The sequence below is a fragment of the Malaya genurostris genome, chromosome 3 (genome assembly GCF_030247185.1).
Source record: "Malaya genurostris strain Urasoe2022 chromosome 3, Malgen_1.1, whole genome shotgun sequence".
NCBI classification, from domain to species: domain Eukaryota; kingdom Metazoa; phylum Arthropoda; class Insecta; order Diptera; family Culicidae; genus Malaya; species Malaya genurostris.
Window position 1 is genome coordinate 304,717,515 of NC_080572.1, and position 27,955 is coordinate 304,745,469.

At 35.5% G+C, this 27,955-nt stretch overlaps 2 protein-coding genes across 6 annotated transcripts; one reads left to right on the forward strand and one right to left on the reverse strand.

The window, feature by feature from the left end:
- The first annotated feature begins 2,346 nt into the window (after nt 1-2,346).
- LOC131434467 (ras-related GTP-binding protein C) lies at nt 2,347-4,248 on the forward strand. 2 transcript variants are annotated; one of them, XM_058601196.1, is made up of 4 exons: nt 2,347-2,500; nt 2,558-3,244; nt 3,302-3,444; nt 3,502-4,248. In XM_058601196.1, the coding sequence occupies exons 1-4, from the start codon at nt 2,498-2,500 to the stop codon at nt 3,842-3,844; spliced, it is 1,176 nt and encodes a 391-aa protein (XP_058457179.1). In that variant the 5' UTR covers nt 2,347-2,497; the 3' UTR covers nt 3,845-4,248. The 2 variants fall into 2 exon arrangements, with proteins under 2 accessions (XP_058457179.1, XP_058457180.1); XM_058601197.1 differs by having other exon boundaries at nt 2,375-2,500; nt 2,543-3,244.
- A 2,944-nt stretch (nt 4,249-7,192) lies between these two features.
- Nucleotides 7,193-27,921, reverse strand: LOC131434465 (proton-coupled amino acid transporter-like protein pathetic). 4 transcript variants are annotated; one of them, XM_058601192.1, is made up of 9 exons: nt 27,729-27,865; nt 27,472-27,671; nt 21,917-21,963; nt 20,963-21,033; nt 9,812-9,904; nt 9,252-9,402; nt 8,531-9,192; nt 8,331-8,474; nt 7,193-8,272 (listed from the first exon to the last, which is right to left on the reverse strand). In XM_058601192.1, exons 3-9 carry the CDS (start codon nt 21,923-21,925, stop codon nt 8,005-8,007), a joined length of 1,398 nt encoding a protein of 465 aa, XP_058457175.1. In that variant the 5' UTR covers nt 21,926-21,963; nt 27,472-27,671; nt 27,729-27,865; the 3' UTR covers nt 7,193-8,004. The 4 variants fall into 4 exon arrangements, with proteins under 4 accessions (XP_058457175.1, XP_058457176.1, XP_058457177.1 ...); XM_058601193.1 differs by lacking the exon at nt 27,472-27,671 and having other exon boundaries at nt 27,848-27,921; XM_058601194.1 differs by lacking the exons at nt 27,472-27,671; nt 27,729-27,865 and adding an exon at nt 25,649-25,841.
- Between the last annotated feature and the right edge of the window lie 34 nt (nt 27,922-27,955).

The following is a 27,955-nucleotide window of genomic DNA, read 5'->3' on the forward strand; positions in this document are numbered from 1 at the left end:
AGTGAGTTCCATAATTTGGTCCTTCTGAATGCTGGAAACGAATCCCTACAGCATATTGATAGTTTCTTTCAATAAATTATGCAAAATAATAGACATTAAAATTCTATATGCGGCTATTTTTATAGCCGCTAGGACCGCCCATTAGTGAAAAAGCTACAAACGAAATCACGAAAAATAAACCTCTTAACAAAAATTGGACCAGTTTGGATTCTATCGCCACTGCGAGCAGATGTATTTTGTGTCGTTTGCAAAGTTAGTTTCGCTTCCGACAAGAGCGATTACGTCACAGCTGCCAGTCATTTGCATTAGTGAAAAAGCAACGGTGGAGAGCATTACACAAAATCAGCCGTTCTAATGGCTCTAAAAGTTTTCTAAAGAACTATTAGGATTTCTTGCTCGCAAATCGAAGGGAAGCCTTCTTTGTTTTTTTTTCCGAAAAATGTGGAAAAGGGAAATGCTTGCACAATTCATACAATTGATCAACTAATTGATATTCGGAAGTGTTGAGGAACATGTCAGTTGTTTTCGTATTCGCGACATCCAGTTATGTCTCTGACATTACCCACCCGCCTTTTTTTTACTAGTTGGTTTCCCCTCGTTTATCAACACCGATCAGCTGCTTGCAGGGATGCCTGATTTCATCAAAATATTTGAAAATGAATCGTCACAATAAATTATTGGATTACGTTGATAATATATTTAACTTTTTCGCGATGTTGGAAGGTAACCATTTATTTGACTCAACGTTGTTCATCTAGACTATTTTTTATTGTGTTGATAGTTTTCACCCGAAATTAAGTGGCGGCAGACCAGAAGCAAGTAAATATTGTAACAAAACGGGTTCGATTTTGTATTGCGTTGGAGGATGAGAAGTAGGCACAATTCTGTTTTTAATTTTAGCAATATGTATCAAATCTGTATCCTGCATGAAATTCGCATTCGCGTATACAAATCAATACATTTCAGGTAATTCTGTATGAATGGCAACTCTGTTGGTAAATGAAAAAAATAAACACAGTCTAGATGACAGACAGGATGTTTTTGATAGGGTAACGTGGCGCAATCATGACACATGTGAGTACTGTCCCAAATACAGGAATATACGAAATGACCGTTAAAATGATTGAAGAATCTAATTTGAGTGTCCTGTCTGTTAGTCTGTGCTCGAATGACAGATACACTTCAAACGAGATTAGGCAAAACTAGGTTGGATTACCTTAAAATTACCCAAACTTATCTAGACTAGTTGGGATTAAATGAGATTAGAGAAAATTATTTTGGAATGAAATGAGTTCATTAGTGTGAGATTGTCTAGAGTTTAGAGTCATTTGCCCCTTGGTGCAAACTTTACAAAGGTAGTGGATTCAATGAAAGGCGACACTAGATTTTTGCTTGCGCTTCTGGTAACTTTTACTACACCATTCAAATAGGACCACTCGATGAGCCAGCGGTTTGGCGGCTAAGTCGGTGCTTGCAAAAAGTATGTCGTTTATGATTAGTTCGTAAAATGTGGGAACGGGATATCTTTACAATATGATGCCTTTGGTGGAGTTCTTGGATCTCGACTTCGGCTTCGGTTGGATGGCAGTGACAACATGAACGATTTCTGGAGGCTTGTCGATTTGAGATACCACGACGTTATTAGTTGCTTTTTAAGCCATAAATGTTTTATATTTCATGTCATTTTTCATTTCATAGATTTATATCAAAATCTGGAATCTCCCTTTTGACTTCAACCAATAATATAAAATAGTAATTTTCTGGTATCTAAATTTGATATGAACTAATAGGTAAGTGTGATATGAACAGTACATTACATTTTACCTATAAAACACGTAACTTTTACTGGATTATGCATTAAACAGCTTTTAAATGCCAGTCCATTAAAAACTACGTGAAAAGTAGGGTGGAAAATATTCACATAACTTTTCATGTAACTATAATATGATTATTATTTTGAGTGTGATACAAAGTATCAGGGTTACCATCTATGTAAACTTTAGCGGCCCTTACACGAGACAATACTATTGTCAATACAAGGAGTATTGACCATACTTTTGATCGTGTAATGGAAACTTCATTGGATTGACGAAAATATTGTCAAAAAATCAAAACTGCTCATCAATCCGACAATACTTTCTCTCCAGAGAAGAAACTATCAAATATGTGCAATGAACTCTCCTCTCAATGTTTCAATGTTCAGTTGCAATATTTGAAGCTTTAAACGCTTGATTTGTTCGAAAAATGCGGACTCAAGTTACCAAGTCAATTGGATTGACGGTATTGACAATACTTTGGATTGACAATAATATTGTCACGTGTAAGGGCTGCTTTTGATTGATGCAGATTCTTCAGAAATTGAAGATTTTAATTTGGCAACTCTGTACAGTACATTTGTGTTATCGCTCGTTGAAAAAATACAGAACAATAAAATATTGCAGGTCCATTAGCATTTCATAGGGCCCTTGGATTCCACTAGTTTTATGTTTATTGCATTATGGTAAATATAAAAAAAATCATATTTTACAAGTTTAATTTTTAGTGAATATATATTCAGAGTTACCAAGACGAAGAGGAACAAATGGGATACCAAGTTGGGTCGTTCCCGAAAGATTTTGGATATGGTAATTTTGATCATGAGGACAACGGCTCGCGTTCTGCGGAAGACAAGCCGCGAATTCTGTTAATGGGATTACGTAGATCTGGGAAAAGCTCTATACAAAAAGTTGTTTTCCATAAGATGTCACCCAACGAAACACTTTTTCTAGAGTCTACTAATAAAATAGTAAAGGATGATATCAACAACAGCAGTTTTGTCCAATTTCAAATATGGGACTTTCCGGGACAGATAGATTTTTTTGACCCAACATTTGATTCGGATATGATATTTGGTGGATGTGGCGCATTAGTGTTTGTAATTGATGCTCAAGATGATTATATTGAAGCTCTTTCTAAACTAAACCAAACTGTCACCAAAGCACACAAAGTTAATCCTAGGATTAAGTTTGAAGTATTCATACATAAGGTGGATGGTGTTAGTGATGACTTCAAAATGGAATCACAAAGGGACATACACTCTAGAGCAACGGATGATTTGGCGGATGCTGGATTAGAAGGAGTTCATTTAAGCTTCCATCTAACTTCGATTTATGATCATTCGATTTTCGAGGCATTTTCAAAGGTTGTTCAAAAGTTGATTCCTCAGTTGCCGACATTGGAAAACTTATTGAATATATTTATATCGGTAAACGTATTTAAAAACAAGATTGAAATTGGAATTACCATGATTTTCGTTTTACAGAACTCAGGAATAGAGAAAGCGTTTTTGTTTGATGTAGTTTCGAAGATTTATATCGCAACCGATTGTTCACCCGTCGATATGCAGAGTTATGAATTATGCTGCGATATGATCGATGTCGTCATAGATCTATCATGCATCTATGGGTATGGATGAATTGTTAAATTATTTATTGTTGTTTTCCTAAATATTTGAAATAATAGCTCGAAGGATGACCCAGATATCCCCGCTTTTGACAATCTCAGTTCCAGTCTGATAAAGATGAATAACAGTACAGTTTTGTACTTAAGAGAGGTTAACAAGTTCCTTGCACTTGTGTGCATTATTCGAGAGGAAAATTTTTCGCGCCAGGGAGTCATCGATTATAACTTTCTATGCTTTCGTGAAGCCATCACTCAAGTGTTCGAATTGAGATTAAAAAATCAAAAGTTGGAAGCAGTCGATCAAGATCCAGATGATCAAAGCGATTATAATGGATCAGTGCCCTTGAACGAAAGCATAGCTGAAGAACTGGAACATCATATGAATAAGGCTTCCGTAGCATAAGAAGCAGCTTACTTTTATATTTGACATAGCTCGTTAAACAAATTTAATTCGGGTTTTCAATGTATTGATACATATTTGTTTATTGTTATTTTGGGTTAAAAACTTCTTATTGTTTCGTATATTCTAACCTGTTTGGATATATAAATTCTATAGTTGAAATGGTCTAATCGTCCGTTCATTTAGAAACTAAATCTGATTTTCACTCGCCTACCCTAGTTTGCACATTCAAGCATAAGTACTATTTGCGTGTTTGCTCCGGTAGTCGCATCAGTCAACAATTCATTAGTCTTGATGAAATTTTAGAGCTCGAGATACTGTTTGTATATTCTACTTTACTAATATCAAAATTATGGAGTATCTTCTGTAAACTTCATTAGAAAAAATAAACTATTCTTAATGCGTCAGTGGAGTGGTTATTTGTATTATTAATATCATTTTTATTATAATTCATTATTTTTTCTATTGGTGCATCGTTTATAAATGACTGTGAGAGTGTAAAGACTTGACATAGTAGAATTAAACAGTACAACAATACTATTAGTGACAATATTCTTCTAACAGATCAAGCGGAAATCCAGTGAAGCCTGCTGCCAGGTGGGAATTAATTAAATTAATTGTTTTGCATAGTGCTTAAAACTGATGATGGCTGCCTGGTAGGTAGGCTGAAGCGTAGTACCAATATTTTCCTTTCTTTTAAGGAATTTGAAAAGTAAAGATAACTAGTTTACTCAAAATTGTCGTTTTTGTTCAAGGAAGCAAAGCTTGATAATGGTTTGCAGAACAAAAAAAAATTGGAATTGGTTCGCAATCAATTGAATTTTCGATCACCAAGCTTTGTCGTGAATACGACTTACTTTACTATGGGACGCCTTTTCAAAATTTATTCTCTGAGAGAGTGATAAGTTTTTGATCTCGAATAACTCTTCTCGTATCTAACGTATCAACATCATTTTCGCTACATGCCATCTGAAATATGATCATCAATTTATGATAACATTTTCAATTTTATGACATAATCACAAATTATTCAAAACTGAAGTTTTCTGAAATATTTGGTATCAACGAGTATGAAAGAAGCGAACTTACGACGCGTGTTTGCCTTTCTCGTACCCGTGCCGGCGGTTTTGATGTAAGCAACATTTCATTTATGCGATACCAACTGGATAGGTAAAGAAGGTTAACACTTGAAACATTTCGTTCATTTTTGTATGCGCAGTTGACTGAATAGGAAGTGAAGCAAGTGCATCATTTCGGTTTGTCACAGCTCAGATTCAGTTCCAGTATCGAGAATTCAGTTTCTAAATAAAATTTAAGAATTCAGTTCTAGATCCAGAATCAATCATTCAGTTCTGCTGCATGACGGTTTTTGTTGTGCATTGTTTGCAGTGTGAGTTTCACTTCAAACAAGAGCGATTGCGTCATCCAGCTGCTGGTCGTTTGCATTGGAGAAAAATACAACGAAAAGTGAACAAAGATAGGAAACAGTCTACAAAATCAGCCCTTCAAAGGGTTATATAAAGAACTTTTACAATTACTTATCTATTGAAATATGCAAATCGGAAGTGAAAATAATTAGTTTAGCGAAGGTTTACAGTCTGATAGATTGTAATTAGAAAGTTTTCGCATGCTTTTCTCGTTTTTTTTTATGTAAATAGGTCTCATTTTTTTACTATGGAGCGTCTTTCCAGAGTGGCAAGTGGTAAATTTTTGATCGTGAATATCTTTTGTTCCATTGACCATAATTTTCTCTTCACGTATTAAAGATGTAATCAGCAATGTGTGAAAGAATTTTCAGTAGCATGAGGTAACCACAGTTCTAAATCTCAGTTCTGAATTCCAGTTCTAGAGCTCACTTCTGGATTTCAGATTAAGAATACAAGACCAGATTTTCTTTTTCATTTCCACAATCCAGATCCTAACTTTAATTCCTCGTTCAGAAACCAAGGCCAGAATCGAGTTCCAGAATTCTGATTCTGCAGCTGAAAACAAATTTTAGAACTTGATTCTGCGCCTAGATTCTGGAATTGAGATCATGGTGTCGGTTCTAGACCTGAACTCTAGAACTAAATTTCAGAAATGAACACTGGACTTAGATCTGAATTTTGAAACTGAATTCTGGAACTTCAGTCCGAAATCTAGGATTACAGTTCAGATTCAAAATTCATTTGTATTTACAGAACTCAGTTCAAAAATACACTCCAGAATCCATGTTCAAAATTCAGTTCAGTACAGGATTAGAATTTGGTTCAAGAATTTATTCTAAAATCTAGAAGAATAACTGAAATCAGGAAATAGAACCTGAAGATTTTTGAACTGAATTAATTTGAATTTCGGAGCTGAGCTCGGGATCCGAATTTTAAAACTGAATCCTGAACCGGAATTCCGTAGCTAACTTTCAGATCCAGAGTACATTACTAGGATTCATGTTGAGAATTCAGTGCCGAGCCAGAATCCTGGTCTCTAATTTGGTTCCACAACACAGATTCAGTAATCAGTTCAGCAATCCAGAATTAAGTTCTAGAACTTAGTTCCGAGATCTAGCATCAAAAGTGAGAATACAGATTCAAAATTTAGTTCTAGCAGTCGGCTTCAAAATTTTGTTCCAAAAACCAAGATCCAAAATTCAGATTCCTTAATATCAAAGAAACTGAACCATTCATTTTATTCGTATTCATGTCATCCGGTAGTGTCTCTGACATTACCCACCCGTTTTTATAAATAGGGTAATGGTACCCCCATTCATCTCAGCTCCTAAAGTCATATACAAAAACTATTAGTAAGAGTGAGATCTGCTGTATTTGTTCGATGTTCTGATTTCAAGAGTAAAATGAAACTAAGAACGTTCGCTGCGAGTTTTCGCTTCGATATTACAGCAGTATCGCACAATTTTCAAACGTGCGGTATTGCATTTCAAAGCCGAAGCAAAGATATTTTATTCAATTTATCATAATTTGTCGATTCAAAGTTAAGTAATTTAGTATAGATATATAATAAATATGAATGATTTGTGCCTTGAAAGTGTAACTCTATATAGAAAACAAAGACATATTCCCATTACATATATTCCTCAATGAGGACTCGAAGCTTCTATCTTTCCTCGTGGAATTGTAATGTCATCAAACTGGCTTGAAACGTGAAAAATCACATTGCGAAGAAAAGCTTAATCAATCAAAACGTTACGTACAATGGATGATCCGATTTTTTTTAAACGAAAGTGTTTTAATTGCACGAATTCATTGATTAAGTTTGGTGCTGAAACTATCGTGAGGAAGGTATACTTGGTGCCGGTTGTATAGAAAGTTATGGGTTTCTTTTTGTCTTCTCTTTTGATAAAAACTTTTGGAAATATATCATTTAAAGTGTTTGGTGGACATTTATTAATTTACTACATTTCATATTTTTTAAACTAAGATTAAATTATTTCCGTAGGCCGGTTATGCAATTGCCAGTTATAGAGTAGATTTGATTGTTGAATATTATCTCAAATTATAACCTATTTGTAGTAACTTTTTTAAATTGCTGCATGTTAATTTTCGGTTGTGTAAGGCGAGTTCCGTGATTTCTTTTATAAAAAGAATTTCGTACATAAAACTACGACATACGTTACTCTGATGTTTGATCTTCTATTTTTTTGCCGTTAGTTTCCTTAGTTTACACACCTGTCATTTTTGTCAGTTTTCCTAAAACCGTTTTTTATAAGATAAGGCGGTTCAACGAGGGTTAATTTCTGCTACATAGATCGAACTTATTATTCATCTCACCTATTTTTTCAATAGAGTAAAACGGTATCCTAGTAGATGACATCAAACATTACCGTTTACGGAAAATAGGTTGAGATTTTCAGGACGAAATCATTGAGTCATTATTTAAATTTACCAATGGGTCAAATTATTTCAGATTCCTAGTAACATAAAATTAGGCACTTAATCTGATTTCTGCACACTTTGCACATAAAGCACTTGCTGATGGGACTATATGTTCCTTTTTTGCTAAGATTTTGTTTATTCATCTAAGTATATGTATACATGATATCTAAATTCTGAACTAAATTAAGCAAAAAATACATCAATACTGATGCATTTCGTGTCTTCTATTTATTTTGTAAAAAAAATATTGCAGCAAACAAAATTTAATCCTTCTCAGTTTAAATGCTACTCAGTCTACTGAACATACAGTTTGATAATATCTTCAATAGAACTTTTCGACCCGAATATCAAGGCAACGATTCCGAAAAAGAAAACGAGTACATTTTTCCAAATTATCCAGTTGAACTGTCCGAATCCTTGGTCCCAATAAGTTACCATCTCTATAAGAATTGGTATGAGGAGGCCCAAAATCGAAAAACAAAATGCTCCTATAAGTCCAATAAATGGTCCGATTGTAGGCACAGCAACAGCAAGCAGAACAGCCGCGGTAACAAGAATAGTTCTGAAAATGATTTAAGTACATTATTACTACTGTAGCACATTGGTAAAGCAAAATTTACCTCATAGTGTAATTCACCAGCGTTGGTCTCTTTTTAAATCTGTTACGAATACCAATCCAAGCGATATCTAAACAAACGTAAAATTGCAAACCAAATGTGCAGTAAACGGCAAGGGCGATTAGAATCTTAACTGCTTGTGCGGGACTGTAAGAAAGATGTTATTAGATCACAACAGTATCCAAAAAGGTATACAAATTTACAGTTCTTCAACCGGTAGATTTAGAGTGATACTTCCAAGTGCTTGATCTCCGTAGCGAACGTAACCGAGGAATCCTAACAGAATATAGATTAAAGTGACGCCCCCCATTCCTTGATTCAGCACACCGCATATTCCAATAAAGTTTTGGGGCGTTTTCATTTGATTTTCTAAAGGCATCACGACTCCAATAGCTTCCATAGCAAATATCACAATAGCAAAGAATGAAGGCCAATTCATGAGAGAAACAAACAGTGGCCTTTCAGCCAATGGCGGCATATCAGTAACTAAGTAATAGAAAGTTATTCCTAGTCCTACACACATAAAAACATTAGCTACCATCGAAACAGGTGCTAAATATTTTAAATTTGGAATCCATGATAATAATATTAAGGGCAACAAAAGTAAGGCGATCATTAGCCGTAAATTCACTTCTGATCCTAGATAGTGCTCAATCACTTGCTGGAAATTTGTTGCTATAATTACAGTATAAACGGCACAGGTTCCAAAATACGTTACAAATAAGCCGTACGTAATACACTGTGGTATAAATTTACTCCATCTGCGTCCCCATTCGGGGCCATTTTCTAAAGAAACTTGAGCAATTTCGGCAAAAGTCATGGTAGTAGTTTTATTTCTGTGGTATAAAGTATGAGCACATTTGACCTGTAAGTGCGTAATAATGTTTTACCTAGAGTTTCATTGGAATTGTTTACAATACTCACCAGAACATACGCACAGTGTGTACATATCAAAGCAGTCAGGATTGTAGCAATTATTCCCCCGACTAGACCAGCATAACTGAAAGCAATTGGCATAGCCAAAATTCCAGTGCCGAGGGAAGCCTTCAATAGATGAGTCAACGTTTCTCCATCTCTGTAATAGTCAATATTAAAAAATATAACACACTTCTCATACTTAATCTTATACCATAAATAAAATACATCTAGATTCCTCAGTGTAATAGTAACGTAATTGAGCAACCTGTGACACCAAAAGCGCCGTCTGGTGAAAAATGGGTATGTAAATGCTCCTAAAATTTCCTGCGCAACCACAGTAGTCAATGGAAAAAGTACATCCGTTTTTCACTAGAAGTGCTGTCAGTTGTCTCCGTACAGTGTGGAATCTAGGTTTACTTCATTTATGGTAATAGTAATGTATTTGAGCAACCTGTGACAAAAAAGCACCGTCTGATGAAAAATTGGTGCGTAACCAAGTTGGAAAGTGGAAAATCTCACGTGGGAAGTAGAAAATCTAGGTTTACTTGATATATGCTTATACTCACGTGGTGGGATGTTCCAATGTTCGTTCTTTGAAAGGATTAAAAGATTGCTCTATGACTGACTCAACATCTGTTTTGGCTGGTGTGATCTTGTATCTGAAATCGGAAACGTAAACATATTTCTATTAATTATGTTTGAAATTACCAGTAGTAAAAATTTTTCAACAATTCAAATAAGTACTGTTTTTATCTTTTATCATCAGGAGTTATGAACTACTCAATAATAGTGATGTTTTCTTATATGTTTGTTCACTAGTAATAAGTGATTATTCATTTAGTTTCCATCGTTAAAGTAACATTAGTAATGGTTTATTTTTACTAAAAAAGTTTTCCGATTGTGAAAGTAATTTAAAAATAATTCAATAATTATACCATAATTTGGTACCGAACATTTAAATTTGGAACCGAGATATATTTATTGTATTTGTCTACACCACAAAAAGTGTAGGTTTAAAATGCATATCATACCACTCAAAATATATAAAAACTTTGGACAATTTTCTATCATTACTAAGTCTTGTTTTTACAAATTTCAAACATTTCCTTATTTTTTATTTTTTTTTTGAATCTTCATGATCTTCAAAAATCACCTTGCATCAGGTTGTTCAGAGTTGTTATTGTTGAACTGCAAGTTATCAGCCATTGCTAGGTTTAGAAAACAATTTCGAATATTTTCACACAATCGTTCAACAGGAAGGTTCAACTACGCCGAGCGTTGATAACGAACTAAATAAATTTCTTCTCATGTTTCTCAGCACCGAGAGTGTAGCAACCATCAACGATTTCAGGTTTCACATCCTTTTCACATGCATGGAAATATAACTCTATGTATTACGCAGATAAATATCGGTTTGCTAAGTTTTAAGAATTTGTGTGTACGAAGTGAAAATGTATAAACATGTGCTTTATTTTGATCTTTACTTTGTACAGACTGTGCGTAGACAACGTTTCTCTTGCATTTTCTTTACTGTATAGTAATAATTGGCAATAATAGGTACACAACGCTTGCTGAATTTTTTTTAACAATACACCCTAGTATGTATCCTCGTTGATTGTGGCCTGCGTTCGCGACAGGATTTCGACATCCATGTTTCGATCGCAGCATACAATTTGCAATTTTTTGTCGCAATTTTCTTTGGTTATTCTGTTTCGCAATCCACATTCATCTTCATTTCTCGCAGTCACATATTTTTTCTTGTCGGAGATAATTCCAATTTACTGCTCATTTTTCGTTGTTCGGAAATCAGGTTCCAGTAAGCATCATATTTTTGGTGGATGGCCAGAAAACATGCTTCACGGGAAACCAAGTAAAATTGTTAAGTTGAAATAAATAATCTTCGTTCCGCGCGCCGCATCCAGTTATAAAGTGTTGAACTGCGTGGCGGTGTCCAGTATTGTTTTTGAACATCGTTAAACGAAGGAATCTTGACGCAACGAATAAATGAATAAAAGTAAAGCTGAGAAATTAGTCAGTGTTGAACAGTCTTTCGAGTCGCACATGAATCCTGAATTATTTTCTAGTTAGTCTTCAACTAAGTTAAATCTATAAGAATGATTGATTCATATTTTTTATTTAGTTTCGTCTTCGATTGTAGTAAAACTTTTACACATAAGTATTATTATACAACTACACTTCTATCATGAACCTAAAGATATTTTTTATTTCAGTACACTGAGCTTTTTAAAGCGGGTTTTTAGGCAGATTTTCGAAGTTACGCGGTTATTTTTATGAAGATTTCCGTAATTACGCGATTTTTTACGCGAATTTCCAAAGTTATCCGGTTTTCTTGTTTTGTCATACAAATGCATGAAACGTCGAGAACTGAAACTTTAAAAAATTATCGATAAAAAAAATGCTATGAGATTACACCAGATTTGGGCGTTTTATGCATTTCTAAGACATTTGACATAAAAAAATCTTCAGTTTTGCAGTTTTTTATGCGGATCTCCGTAGTTATGCGTTCATTGTGTGTTTTTTCACGCGGTACGTATCCTCCGTGTAAAAAAAAGACCGATTCATTGTTGAAAGGTTGGGGCTGAGGTTCAACCAGAGTTTGATATTACCTATTATTTTCCTCCTGGCAGGACCAGCTTAGAGACTTTGTGGAATCCGGCGATAAAAAAATAACCAAGAATACAGCCACTGCGGTCCTGCTTCCATATTGAAAAACCCTTCTTAATCCACCTAGTGGTGTGATAATGCCTTTCTCTTCTTTCATAACAGTCTCATGAAAATATATTTCAGACTTTTATTCAGTAATTTCGAGTACTAATTTTGACACCAATTGATTCAGATTGATTCGAGTAGTTCACAAAAGCATGCTTCAGTATTTATGTCACACAGTCAGCATCATTTTTCCAAACCAGTGCTTGACATTTGCGTTTCCTATTTATATGAGAACAGTGATGCTAATCTAAAAAACCCTTCTCAGTCCACTTAGTGGAGTTTTCATATATCTTGAAAAATCACCATAGGGGGGAGTACATGAAATTTTCGAAATCGAAAAAAAAATTTTGATGCCAAAAGGCTTAGAATTGCATGAAACGTCGAGATTTAGTGTCATCTCGAAAAAAAAATTTAAGAAAGGCATCGATTTTTTGGGAAAAATATTAATATTAAGTCCCAGAAAGTTGATTTTTCCAAAAAAAAATTTTTTTTGAGATTACACTAAATTTTGATGTTTCATGCAGTTTTAAGAGTTTCGGCATCAAAAAAAATCGCTTTTGGAAATTTCATGTACTCACCCCCAGGCGCGTAGCCAGAGAAAATTTTCGGGGGGGGGGGGGGGGGGGTGTTTAGAACATGGTGATAAATCAACACATGTACAATTTATATCACAATGTTTCCCATGGGTTATAATTTTTTGTTTCGGGGGGAAAGCGGGGGGGGGGTTTGAACCCCTAACACCCCCTCCCCCCCTGTGTACGCGCCTGCTCCCCCCTATGGTGCTTTTTCAAGGTCGAAAATGTTCAAACCTTAACCGCCGGGCAGCACCCCTTACGCATGTCCGATTTAGCTCAAATTTTGCATGAGGACATTTTTCGAGGTGCTTAAACTTTTAAGCACTAGCGCTTTACGAAATTAAAGGTGATCCCAAAATATTGGCACCCTTATATATAAGAGCGGTAAAAATCAACGTGTTTTGTCGGTTAAGTCACTTATACAATCATATCTCCGGAACCAAAAGCCACAGCCATTTGGTCTTCAAACTTGATCAATACGACTCGTTTTAAAGAGGTGAAAATGGTGACGACTTTTCAAATCACGGTTCTGTCGGCGTATTGTCGGAAAAAGACGAAAAAGTGATTTTGTTTTTGAAGAATCCGACATTAACTTTACGCGAAGGTGCTCCAAAATTGACCAAAATAGGTTTAAATATATCGTACGGAAGTGTTCGCAGACATTTGATCGCAAATAATTGAAAATTTCGAAGTACTTTGCAAAAACCGACGTTGAGTGAAAAACATGTGCAAAAACGTCTTGAATGGGCAAAGGAGCAAAATGGTGTCGTGATCTTGGATTGGTCCTCTCAGTCGCCCGATGCCAATCCAATTGAGAGCGTTTGGGCTCTAATGAAGATGAAGCTCGGGAAAACCCGACCACACAATATGAAACAAGTCATTATTAATGCTGATGGGGTTTGGACTTTTTTTTTTTTTTTTCATAAATACGTTTATTTCATAGGCAATATACATAAGTTTTTCTTCGCCGTGGCATCTACAATACATAGTACTTTAAACCTAATACATTTCGAATGTCCTATTAGTATGTTGGTATTCATTAGTTAATCTAAACACTGTTTTTATCAAGCGAGTTGCTATTATAAATTACATTAAATAAAATACATTTATTTTGTACATGATCTTATAACTATTTCAGGTTTGTTTGTATCAGTTCATCACTTTTATTTAATATAAGATAGCTGGCTATTGGTTGAACTCATGGAAGAGAAAACAATCTAACATAAAATAAAATTTAAATTGGAACTCCAATGGACTTAATGAAATAATAAATAAGTTTCATGTAAGGAACGTCACGACAAGCAAGAATGTCGCGAACTGGGACATTGGATAGTCTACCTTGGGTACGCAAGGAATTTATTAGTCGAGATCTGACATCACGATACTCCACGCATGTCCAAACAACATGGTCAATATCGCGGTAACCTTCGCCACAAGCACAATGATTAGTCTCGGAAAGTCCAATTCGAAGGAGATGTGCATCTAACGTGTAGTGATTGGACATGAGTCTGGACATCACACGAATGAAATCTCTACTCACATCCAATCCCCTGAACCATGCCTTTGTCGATATTTTAGGAATAATTGAGTGCATCCACCGACCCAGATCATCTTTATCCCAAGAAGCTTGCCAGCTGGCAAGTGTTCTTTGGCGAGACGCGCTATAGAATTCATTGAAAGCAATTGGTCTCTCATAAATTTCACCCTCAATAGCACCACGTTTGGCTAAAATATCGGCTCTTTCATTGCCTGGAATGGAGCAATGAGCCGGGACCCAGACTATAGTGATTAGATAATTATTATTCAATATGTCGTTCAGACACTGTTTTATTTTACCCAAGAAAAACGGTTCATTTTTGCCAGCAGCGATTGAGCGAATGGCTTCAATTGCACTCAGACTATCTGTGAAGAGGAAATAATGGTTTGGAGATAATGTGACGATTACACTCAAACTATAATGAACTGCTGCTAGCTCTGCTATATAAACAGATGCAGGTTCTTGAAGCCTAAAGGAGACCGAAACATTATTGTTGAACATACCAAACCCTGTCGCTTCTTCAATTCGCGATCCGTCCGTGTAAAACATTTTCTCAGAGTCGATATGCCTGAATTTACTTGTAAATATTTTTGGGATTTCCAACGAGCGTAGGTGTTCCGAAATTCCACGCACTTCGCGCTGCATGGATGTGTCGAAAAATAAAGTTGAGTCAGGGACATTTAGGAGGCTGACACGGATAGGAATATATCTTGAAGGGTTGATTTCCTGTGACATATGGTTAAAATATACAGTCATGAATCTTGTTTGAGATTGAAGCTCAACTAGCCTTTCGAAGTTATTAATAACTAGGGGATTCAGTACCTCGCATCTTATTAGCAGTCGCGACGAAAGCTCCCAAAATCGATCCTTCAATGGAAGAACTCCCGCCAGAACTTCAAGACTCATTGTATGTGTCGAATGCATGCAGCCTAAAGCAATTCGCAAACAACGATATTGAATTCGCTCTAATTTGATAAAATGAGAGTTTGCAGCGGAACGAAAGCAAACGCATCCATATTCCATCACTGAAAGTATCGTTGTCTGATACAATTTTATTAGATCTTCCGGATGAGCACCCCACCAAGATCCGGTTATTGTTCGAAGAAAATTTACTCTTTGTTGGCATTTTGTTATCAGAAACCTAATGTGTCCTCCCCACGTGCATTTGGAATCAAACCACACCCCGAGGTATTTGAAAGTCAAAACCTGTTGGATCATTCTTCCCATCATATGAAGCTGAAGCTGCGCGGGATCATGCTTTCTTGAAAAGACGACCAGCTCTGTTTTCTCCGCAGAGAATTCGATACCCAGATGGACAGCCCAAACGGACAAGTTATCTAAGCTATCTTGCAATGGTTTTTGCAGATCAATAGCTTTGGGTCCAGTAACTGAAACTACGCCATCATCTGCCAATTGTCTTAGTGTACATGGGGATACTAGACAGCTGTCAATGTCATTCACGTAAAAATTATAGAGGAGCGGACTGAGGCAAGAGCCTTGCGGTAGACCCATGTAGCTAATTCTGAATGTTACCAAATCGCCATGTGAAAAATGCATGCGTTTCTCTGACAAAAGGTTGTGCAAATAATTATTTATAACCGCTGGGAGTCCATGTTGGTGAAGCTTGTCTGAAAGAACATCAATGGAAACTGAATCAAATGCTCCTTTAATGTCTAAAAATACAGATGCCATTTGTTGCTTTTGAGCGAAGGCAATTTGGATGTCAGACGAAAGTAATGCAAGGCAATCATTCGTCCCTTTATTTCTACGGAAGCCAAACTGAGTATCTGACAACAAACCGTTCGTCTCGACCCAAGTGTCGAGACGTCGTAGAATAATTTTTTCGAACAATTTTCTGATGCAGGACAACATCGCGATGGGTCTATATGAGTTGTGATTGGAAGCTGGTTTCCCCGGCTTTTGAATGGCGATAACTTTCACTTGCCTCCAGTCAGGTGGAACAATATTTTGCTCAAGAAGCTTGTTGAACAATTCCAACAAACGTCTTTTTGCGAGGTCGGGCAGATTCTTCACCAAGTTGAATTTAATTCTGTCCAACCCAGGAGCGTTATTGTTACAAGACATGAGTGCTATTGAAAATTCCATCATTGAAAAGGGGCTATCAATGGAACCATTATTTGAAAAAGATTCCCTAATAATGCTATGCGTAGGAACAGAATCTGGACAAACTTTCCTCGCAAAATCAAATATCCATCGGTTCGAGTATTCCTCACTCTCATTTTCTACGTTACGATTCCTCATTCGTCTGGCCGTATTCCAAAGAGTGCTCATTGAGGTTTCTCTTGACAAACCTTCGACAAAATGTCTCCAATAGCTACATTTCTTGGCCCGAAGTATGCTCTTGTACTTGGTTTCTAAAGTCAAGAATTTTTCAAAATTCTGAGGAGTTCCTCCTCCTCGTTTTAAAAACGTCTTGAAGGCATTTTGTTTCGCGTGCTTAGCATCTGAGCACTCTTTGTCCCACCAAGGGTTTGGAGGCCTTCTGTTAGACGATGGACCAAGAAATCGTTTGGTTTGGGCTTGTTCTGCGGCCTCCAGAATCGCACAAACGAGGAAGTCATATTCTTCAAGTGGGGGGAGCTCTTCCATTGAAGTTAAGGCACTTGAAATATTACTTTGGTATTTCATCCAGTCAATATTTTTTGTCAAATCATATGGAATATTAACTGAATTAGCAATGCCTTTGTTACTGCTAATTGAGATGATGATTGGTAAATGATCGCTACCGTGTAAATCAGGAAATACTTTCCAGGTGCAATCTAGTCGAATTGAAGTCGAGCAAAGAGATAAATCTAATGCACTTGGACGTGCAGGAGGTCTTGGGATCCGTGTCATGCTACCCATATTTAGTACCGTCATGCTAAAATTGTCGCAAATATTATATATTAAGGATGATCTGCTATCATTGTAAACGGAACCCCACATCATTCCGTGCGAATTGAAATCTCCTAAAATCAAACGTGGAGCAGGAAGGGCTTCGACAATTTCATTAAGCTGTCGTTGTCCAACTTGAGCTCTTGGAGGAATATATACTGAAGCAATGCAAATGTACTTTCCTTTAATGTTTATTTGACAAGCAACAACTTCTATACTAGAAGTCGAAGGAATATTTAATCTATAAAAGGAATAACATTTCTTAATTCCTAAAAGCACTCCACCATACGGAGAGTCTCTATCGAGACGTATAATGTTAAAGTCATTAAAATTTAAGGCTATGTTTGATGTAAGCCATGTTTCGCACAAAGTAAAGACATCACATTTTTGACTATGCAACAAAACTTTAAATGAATCAAGTTTTGGCATGATGCTTCGACAATTCCACTGCAGAACAGTGATTGAATCATTTGCGGCGGATGATAAATTATCCATCAAATGATACAAAACCTGAAAGAACTGGCCATTGAGCTGATAACTGTTTCAAAAAAGTTCTAGCTATTGGAAGGAATGCCGTTATGATAGTCTTTAGAGGTTCAGAAATATTGAATGCTGCGAAAATCCATTCTACAATTTCCGAAAACTTAAGTAATCCTGTTGGTGAATGTGAAACGGAGCCCACTGGATTATTGTCTTTTCTTGAGCTAGTTTCTGGATTGGTTTGTGAATTTGACAAACCAGGAGGCACAGTTTTTGGTTTTAAATTTGGCTTTTTAGCTTTAACACGGGGATCTTTTTTTGAAGATGTAATTTTAGGTGTCTTTTTAGGTATTTTGTGGTTTGTTAATCTCCTCTTAACAGACCCTTGAGGAGTGACAAACGAGGTATCTTCACTATTTCCGTCGGAGTCAGATTCCTCTGGCTCCATAAGATTTGAAAAACCGTTTTCGGTTTCCAAGGGGGAGACATGTATGACCGTTTTAAGCATTTCTGCATATGTGCGCTTAGACCGTGCTTTTAAAGAAAGCTTCATTTTGTCTTTACGCAACTTAAATGCAGCGCATACTGAAAGATCATCATGAGGTCTCTCCCCACAATAAACACATTTTTCAACATCTTTATCGCAAAGATTATCCTTATGAGGCCCTTGACATTTGATACATTTGGACTTATTACTACAGTAAGTAGCTGTATGCCCGAATTTTTTACAGTTCGTGCAATTCATAACATGCGGTACGAAAAGCCGAACAGGAAGACGAATTTTATCGATATAGACATGGCTAGGCAACGCAGATCCGGCAAATGTTACACGAAACGAATCTGAGGGACGATACGACTTTTTTCCATCGACAATAGATGCTGAGTACAATTGCTTGCACTCGAGTATCTTAACTCCCTCAAGCATGGAGTTTTTAAAACGACCAACTCCATTTTTAAGTAAATCATCGGCCGTCAGACTTGCTTCAGTCACAACACCGTCAATTTCCACCTCCTTCGATGGAATGTAAACTCGATATTCAACAGAAAATAATTTACAGGTTACAATTTCGTTCGCCTGTTTCAAGTCATTGACAACAACTCGAATTTTATCTCTATTAACTTTACATATTTCTTTAACTTCAGAGAAATGTGATGTCAAATCCTTGGTAATTTGCATCAAATTTAAAATCTTTTCTTTTTTTCGAAGATAGACTATCCATGGCCCAGTGGTACCCTGTGGATAATGTTTAGCCCTCGGAGTATTTAAACTCTTACTAGTATCCGGAATCGGATTCGGATGATCTTCCATGAGATCATCCATTACATTAAATTTTTTTGTAAATTAATAATACCAAAATAAAAACTTATGTTTAGTAAAATTTCAGATATAAGAAATAAAAATTAATTAAATTAAATCTACCTTGTAGCTGATGTCTCTGTTCCTTTATCGTGAAGAACGACGTGAAGCTCTTCCAACGATTTCCAATTGGCAGTCTTCTGCTGTTTCCAATTGGCAGTCTTCTGTCGTTTACTGCTATCTCAGTTGCTCTGCCGTCGTTGTGAACACCACTGCACTTGCTGTGCTGCCTGTACCTGACCCCAGGTACAGTGCTTTTGCTCTTGGTGGCGATCAAATGCGATGCTTGCAGTGTAGCACCTCGCGATATATGCCGTCTCTTTTGATCCTACGCAGCGTACAAATTCTGGTACCTGGTAGATCAGCACTGGGTTGCTTTAGCACCTTTGTGCCTTTGCACCCCTTCGTCTTCGCACCTTTATGCGATGGCACCTCTGTGACTCGTCACTTCTATGCTCTCGCACCTCTGTGTTTCTACACCTCTGTGCGTATGAACGGGATGGCCTTCGTTGCTAGCTTTCCAGTCGGGAAACGCCCCGAATATTGCGTTTGCTATGGGCAGTTTAACTACCTGAAGCTTAGAATTGTCTCGGTAGCAGCCGTTAACTCACGAGCCAGTACAATCGAAACACAACCTCTTCGCTTGAATGGTTTTTACTGAATGGGGGTTTGGACTTGCTATTAATGTATTTGCATGCAAGTTTTTGATCTAATAAAACAATATTCAATATTCACAAGAGTGCCCACGCTCTTATGTAACAGACTGTATATATAAAAGAACGTATGTGTGTTATGTTTGTGATGACCTAAGTTCGGAACTACAAAACGGATTTCAAAAAAAAATGTATAGGTACATCTAGGTCAGAGATGGGCATAAGGCGGATGTAGTGAGTGCCTGTAAAAAGGGAGGTTTAATGTAAAATTGATAGAATTTTCTAAAAACACGATTCTTCTTGCTGAGTATGGATATTATTTGCACTTAAGAGGACCATAAGGGTATTTTAGGAAAAAGGGGAGTGCGGTGTATACAGTAAGGATCTCAACGAAAAGAAGGGGGAAAGTGGAAAGGTCAAATTCTTTAAATGATCAAACATAACTCCGAATCAGCTCAATAGATTACGACCTAACTTGGCACAAGCCATTCATACTGTTCATATGTCGCTAAAATTATATTTCAAGGGGTGAGGGGATGTGTAGTTAGTGTTTAATAAAAGCGGGAATTCGAGGCAAAATGTTTCGAATATTTATTATAACTGAAAGATTGTTGTAATAATATTTATACGAGTGAAAGGATAACAAGTGTCTATAATAAAAAAGCTCTCTGTTAAATGGTTTGTAGATATCGGCATAGTACCAGAAAACCACAATAATCGAAAGAGAAAGCAAACAAATAGAAACTGTCACTTGCTCATACGGCCATTTGAAAAATCAACCGAGATTTCAGAGTAACGTCGGGTAATCGAGCTAGTAAACAACACGCAGAGAAAAAAATTGTAAAAATAATTTAAATTTGGGTTTCACGCAACGATTTTGTTGTTGTTGAAATAGTGACAAAAAAAAACTGGTTTGATATAGAAAATATTGCTGCTTGAAATAACAAAACATGATAATCAATTTTATTCAGTGGGTTATTTTGTTTCAAGCGACATTTTGATAAAAACAAATATTTTACTTATTCGTTCCTGTCAATTTCTTGACAACCTATTTCACATTAAATTCAATTTGAAAAATTTGTTATAAATGAATGAATTTTAGATAAAGTTAAGAATTGAAAAAACTTTTTTGTTGAAATAAATTTAAGGTAAATTTAACTTTAAAATTAGTTGAAAAAACTAATGCTTTTGTTTGTTGAAATCATACATTTTTATTTGTTTTAAGGAATGAAACGATTTGATTTAAACTAATTTACAAGGTAATATTATATATATATATATATATATATATATATATATATATATATATATATATATATATATATATATATATATATATATATATATATATATATATATATATATATATATATATATATATATATATATATATATATATATATATATATATATATATATATCAGTACAAGATGGAAATATAAAATAAATTTAAAGAGAGATTTAAATAAATGAAAAATAAGGCAACTTACTTTGATGTTCCATTTTTGATATCTTTCGGAAGAAACGTCTCCAACTCCTGTGCGGGAGGTCCCGTATATTCCTACGAAAGAGATGCAACAATAATTTTATTCGCGATCATTCGTGTCAGATATATAAGCTTATGAACAATTGGTGATTCAATGGTAACAAGAGGCGTTCAGAGATATTACTAGATCTTCGGTTTTGTAAAATAGGTTATCGCTCGAAAATCAGGGCTGGATTATGAGATTGGGTGATTGGCTTTTGATAACACCATTTTTTTTGCTCCGAACGGGACCAGCATAAAGACCGTGTGCTATCCAGTAGCTAAAATGTTATCGCCAAGAATAGACATATTAGGTGCTTGTAACCAATAAAAAACATTTTCGATAAAAACGGCACTACTATCCAATAGCATTTTTGCCTTTCTCTATAGAAAGGTATAAGAATTGTTGGATAGCAATTTTCCTATTCATTCATGATGATTTGCCAAACAATACTGAGTAGAGATGTCACTTTACATTGTCAAAACAACTTTCAGACAATAGAGTAATCCCGATTTAATAAACAAACCTCCTAAAAAAAACTCCCTTCATATGAGTGTTTTAAATTATACGAGTGTTTTAAATGATTGCATAAGACTTCGCTTGTAACTCAACCGCCGAATTCCGTCTATTTCAAATGTTGGGCAACATGTATTTTTTTGCATACCTACCAACTCCAGTTCAAAAAATTTGAAATGCTGATGAAATGTATAATAAATTCAGTCGATTTTGTTTTCATTTGTCTGAGTAAAAGTGAACAGCTTTCATAAAGATATGACACAAAAAAATTGATTAATATTGACAAGTATTGTCGAAAACCAAAAAATTCTACAAAGTCATTTTTCAACATTTTTTTGTGATCGATAATCTAACTAGCTATACTCGAATTGTGGTTTTGATGTTGTTATTTGTAATACTTACGTTAACCATTTCTATTGTCAATTATATTGCTTCCAGAGATTGTGTAGCTGAAACGAAAAAATAATACTGTTCAGTGCGATTTGCACAAGTAACAAAGTCCTGTTTAGAACACTATTAGTCTAAGATGGAGAGTTCCTTTTAATGATATTTCTCAATAATAATAATAATAATAATTCAAAGCACCACAGCAAAAATCTCCTGGTATCGGAAAACCTAATTCTGAGAAAAAGAGTTATTTTTCTACCTAGCACACCAAAATCCCCGAATGTACCGGAAAGCCAGTCAGAGAACCAATATATATATAATTTTCAACCAATAGGGTTTGGGTCTTATAAAACTAACCGATATTTTGGACTGGAATTCCACTACTTTTAATATCTCTGATTCTATTTCAAGTATGGAGTTTTGGCCACTTCATATATTTAAACCCATCAAACAAACTTTACAATTACTAGAACTGCTGTCAAATCTGTAAAACCAGTTCGCTTGCGTAACCGCTACAATCTTGACGATGGAACAAAATTTTGATTAAATAGATAAAATACTGAAAAAAAAATTCTAAATCGAGTTCTACACTGCAAAAATAGTTTTTAACCATTATGATTTGACTAAATGTTACCCCAAGATAGAAAATTATTCCCTATAAACCGATAATTAAACTTTTAAGAGAAAAAAAATCATTTCATTAGTTAAGTCGCCACATTATTTTCCCGATTAATCGATTTTCAATCAACGAGTTGTGATAAAATCGGATATAATGATAAAGTTTTTTTTCTAACAAAATTGAAATTTTTTGAAAATTGACAAATTTTTTTTAAAATTTAATACAACACAAATAATCTTGGTACATGTTTCTTTAAAATCAATAATGGTGTTAGTCATTTGGGAGTTTGGTATCGCGTGAGTAATCAGTTTGTGCAAAGTGCATATGACTTATTTCATGTTTTGCCTTTCTCATATAGAAAGGTTATGCAATCACTTGAAAAACCGGTATATGACAATTGGCCCGAAGGGCCAAGTGTCATATACCATTCGACTCAGTTCATCGAGCTGAGCAAGTCTGTGTGTGTGTATGTGTCAAATAATCTCACTAGGTTTTCTCGGAGATGGGTGAACCGATTTTGACAAAATGAAAGGTCTCGTGGTCCCATACGGAATTCCTGAATTTCATCCGGTGTAAAGTGTGTTCAATATTGTACACCGTCACTTAAACCGGCGAAACAAAAAACGCAAAAAAATTCCTAAACTGATCTCAAAACTACACAAACCGATTGTCATTATCAGTAGGGAACTAAACAAACCGAGTGTGTTCAATTTTGTACACCGTCACTTAAAATATTTTCGCAACAAACATTTAAATCAAAATTTAGAGTGCGTACTAGTAGAGTTTGTGTGTCATGTTAGTTGGTGAACGTACGAACCGACTTTGATTATACCGGTTCTCGGGTTGCGGTGCCGGAAGTGCATATAATAGTGAACCCACTTCGTATTTTGTACATGAGAAAGGCATCATTATACTACTAAGTGGATTAAAATAGGTTTTTACGTTTTGTCTTCGACTCATCAGTGTATCAGCAGATTAAACTGATGCAAACCCCCGGATCAACATAATTCGCTGAGCAGACGTTAAGTTAATGCATTTTGTAAAACACTTGTTTGTGATGAAGCGCAATGTCTAATCTGACGTGCCGAAAGAACGAAACAAATTTGACGGCATACTGGCCGCTAACAGGTTTTAGTTATTTGGGGGTTTGTCACCTCGTGGGTAACCGTTAATGAGTCGAATACGAAACGTAAAAACATGAAATAATGTTGCGTTTTGTGAATCAATGTTAAGTTTTAAAAATATTTTTTTTTTCAAAGTAGGATTCGAAAAGACTGCCTCTCGCCGAACGAACTTCAGGAGGCCTGAAAGTTTGAGATGATTTCGTTTATACATTATAAAATCCTTGAATTCAAATCTTATCACCGGTGAGAAACCATAATGGTTAAAACCGGGTTAAACAAAACCTACAACTAATTGCTACCAGACCATTTGTTTGTAGGAGGTTTCGAACTAGGGGAGACCGGGGCTAAGTAGGACACTTTTTGGAAATTAAAAGAAGCATCTATTACGACTATGTTTTTACCCAACTTCTATAGCGTTGCATAACTTCAACCTTCAGCTACAATTCCCAACTTATTGTTTGGAAAAATATGCATTAGTTTTCTCAAGAAGTTGCGATGAAGTGACCAACCCAAAACTCAAAATTTCAGAAGCTGCAGAGCTAAACCGAAAACGGCGCCAAACTGGCCACTTCTTGGAAATTAAGAAAATTATCATTACTCCTAGGTTTTTACCCAATTTATCTACCGAGTTGTGTAGCTTCAACTATTAACGACAATTCCCATGAAATTAGTTTTTGTGCCGAGTCACCATGAAGTGATCAACCCAAAATTCAATATTTAAGAACCGCGGGACTAAACTGGACTCATTACAATGCACAGGAATCAGATATACCTAAAAAATTAAAAAAAATCAGTGAAAACGTACACCTTTTGACACGAACCCGATTGACTTAATTGACTCAGCGTCATCCGGCTAACATGAAAGTCACATGAAAGCGCGTTTACAAAGTCAATCCATGGATCGAAATAATTGCTGATTTAGAAGATATTTAAGCTGTCCGGTTGAACTCCGTTCCCTGGTCTCCCATAAGTTTTTATTAGGCAAGCTCGAACTCCTGTTGTTATGTACGAAGCTCACTTAGTTTCGAAAAAAGGGATCAGAGCAAATAGCAGGTTATTCATGCGAAAATGATATTTGTAACACGTCATGAGATTATCTTCTGTTTTATTAATCATATTTGATTAGATTTTCGGATCACACACTTTTGTAATATATGAAGAAATAAATTATTTCTATCATATCGCGAGCATCTAATAGCATCGAATATGATTTACACAGTTGGGTTAAGAGTAGCAAATTTTGAAAACATTTTGCTTTTTGTTGCAACGACAATGCTCAATAGGGGCCTCACGAGAGATCAGATTGAATTTCAAAAGACCCATGTAAGAATCTCATCACTCCATCAAAACATGAGCAGAAAACGAGCCAAATTTACGAAACTCGCGAAACTAGGGCGAACGTCTGATAAAGCTAGTTAATTTCTATATGACATACTAAATCTTTTCACAATTGGACCCAGACAAGGCTGAAATTGGTATCCCGACTTCCCCATCACTTTTTCTGATCTCGCTGTCTCTAACAAGTTAACAATTATTGTGTTCTTAGAATAACAGCAATGTTTCGCCTCAGATATTGAATCAATTGACGTAATTTATAATTTAAATCTACTGGAGACTAATTTATTTTGACTGCAGATCGAATCATGTATACAGGAATTTTGTTCTCGATAGCGAACTTTCGACCCTGTCGATTAATTTTTAATTCTGACTATTCTATTAAATCAACTCAGTTATGCTTAGATAAGCTTTATAACAGAACAGCAGATGATGAACCATTTTTCATTAGGTAGATTTAAAAAATTATAAAACTGAGTTTGTCGATGCTGAATTTATGTTAACCAACAAGGAAGTTTATCCCAGTTAGTGTTACAAACGAGTTTCTTCACACGAAACCGGTGGGAGTGTCTATTTTGGATTATTTCAATACAAGTGAATATTTCGTAGCTCACAACATTTACCTAAGCTATTTGCCTCTTGTGGACGTCATAAGAAAGATTTACTTACCACGTTGAAACTCCTGACAACTTTTCACCTTTCGAACAATTTTTGTTTGTAAGTACGTCAGCATCTGACACTCTACAAACACACCTATCAACATTAAATATCAAACTGCCACATCGTCTGCTGATAAGACTGGAAATTCATCGCTTTCTAGCGTGTCTGTCTGTTATTAAATTTAGATTTTGGGATTTGAATAAACGTCGAATGAAATCTCGAATTTAAAAACTTCACTGAAATTTGCACAACGTTTGAGTTAAGCTAGACTTTCATCTAGACCCGTTTCACATTCTGCAGCAGTGAACACATTTTGTTTATTCTACATAAATTATAATGCTTACTGGTGTAGTATATCTGCAAGTGCTTGTTGTGCAACGACAGTCAGAAGAAATTTGATATTGAAAAATGCACTTAGTGTTTGCTGATCGTGATAACTGTCACACGTGAAAGCTGTACCTCTGGTCACAAAAAAAAAAAACGGACGGAATAGCTGGTTGTATTTGATGTGTTATGTTGATAAAACGTTTGTTTCATGATGTCATTTTTCGCGCCAGCACACAACATTCGACAGAACTATTCAGACAGTGATAATAAATTTCGTTCGTAAAGCTTGTTTCAAAAGTTACATCATCCTGCTACCATTTTTGAGTTGTCATCGTGGTTGAAATCAATCAAATACAAAAACTGTAGCGAATTTATAGCAGTTGTGAAAAAGGTGGAATAAATACAACGGAAGCCAATTAACTATTCCCCTTGGACGCAGTTGATCTATTCTTTTTCTCTGGTATTATTTGAATAATGAAACATGTGCTTATTTGTGAACCTAACGCCTGTTCAAAGTTTAGATCAGCTTATGGCGATGTAGGAATGCAAAACATATTAACTAGTTGATTCTCAATCAATAATAATCATGATAACATAATTATACTCATATGAAATTGATAACCGCCACTGATTTGTAGAAATGCGATGTATAATCCAATGGAAATTTTGATGTGCTACATGATCCACTATTTTATAATTACGTTTATGATGTACTTTGCAAGGAGGTTTTCATAAACACAAAAACATCAATAGAATGAAAAATGAAGTTTGGAGCACGATGGCTTGAAAATATATTTTCACCAAGTCATTTTAGTTATTGTAGTATCAAGAAGTATAACGAAAATGCCCAGTATTACGGGAAACGCATCTTCTGTACCTTTCTTTCAAAACATTTATCTAAAAATAGCAGATCCTGATTTAGTGACAACTTTTACGTTAGTCATCTTGTTATTGACTACTCGAATGTATACTTATATTTTTATATGTATCGACTGGACTTTTTCTCTGATCTGTTCATACGACAACTACAATTTTATCAGATGTAATATTAAAACAAACAAAAATTTTATAATCAAATGGCAACACATTTAGATTGTTGCATCATTGTTCCTAAATGATGACGTATAAAACGCTAGTCATGTTCCAAAACAAAACGGAAGCTACATTATCGATATTTCTGGTTACTATTTTGTTATACGTATCGCACGCTTACAATATTTAAGATTTACGATAATACCGCACATGTCATTATGGTAAGAGAAAACTGATACTGTTTCCATGTAGTATTGGTGATGGCAGTTTTCTCACTATTCTTACACCTCACAGAAAACTCTCATGTTGCACAGAAAACACGTGGCCGCTTACGTCTATTTTAGTTTCATATGCAGATAGTCATAATATGCAGTAGTGTTATAATGTTATTGTCTATCATTGCGATATTATCTGTTGCTTTGAAATCGCTTTCGTCTGATGATTACAAAAATACATTATTACTACTAGCTCACCTGTACTAGTGAAAAAAATCCGCAAAAACTGCCGTAACAATTTGGAACTTCTCTCTGTATCCGATATTTCCTCCTATGACGGTTTGTAATAAAATTTTTACTTTACTATCCCCGATTTCTCCCTACATCGACAGAATCACTTGTCTGATGAAATGATGTTTTCTACTGTCGCACCAATCTAATGTCTAGAATGGAACCGACTGAAGCAAAAGTTAGTGAATGACTGATCTTGCAATTAGCTTTTGTAACTGTAGTACCTATGAACTAGACATTCATCACTTTCACGTATACAGTCAACTTTTTTCTTGTACGGATCATTGTTTTGATACGTACGTAGAATGTAAACTATTGCTCATAAGATTGGAAAATTAGTTACCAAAGTCCAACATTATATGATGAATTCTGTAGTACGACGGTGTTCGGAAACAACAAAGGCTTAATCGAGTACACTTTTAAGGTTTTCTGCACTGAAATAAAGTGGGTT

Excerpts from the sequence above, each read along its gene's own strand:
- LOC131434465 (XM_058601193.1), bottom strand. Across the intron at positions 9,905-20,962 it reads ATCAAAAATGGAACATCAAA|ATACAAGATCACACCAGCCA; the intron begins GTAAGTTGCCTT and ends TTCCGATTTCAG. Across the intron at positions 9,403-9,811 it reads ACATTGGAACATCCCACCAC|AGATGGAGAAACGTTGACTC; the intron begins GTGAGTATAAGC and ends TGACTATTACAG.
- LOC131434467 (XM_058601196.1), top strand. Across the intron at positions 3,245-3,301 it reads TATTGAATATATTTATATCG|AACTCAGGAATAGAGAAAGC; the intron begins GTAAACGTATTT and ends TTCGTTTTACAG. Across the intron at positions 3,445-3,501 it reads GATCTATCATGCATCTATGG|CTCGAAGGATGACCCAGATA; the intron begins GTATGGATGAAT and ends TTGAAATAATAG.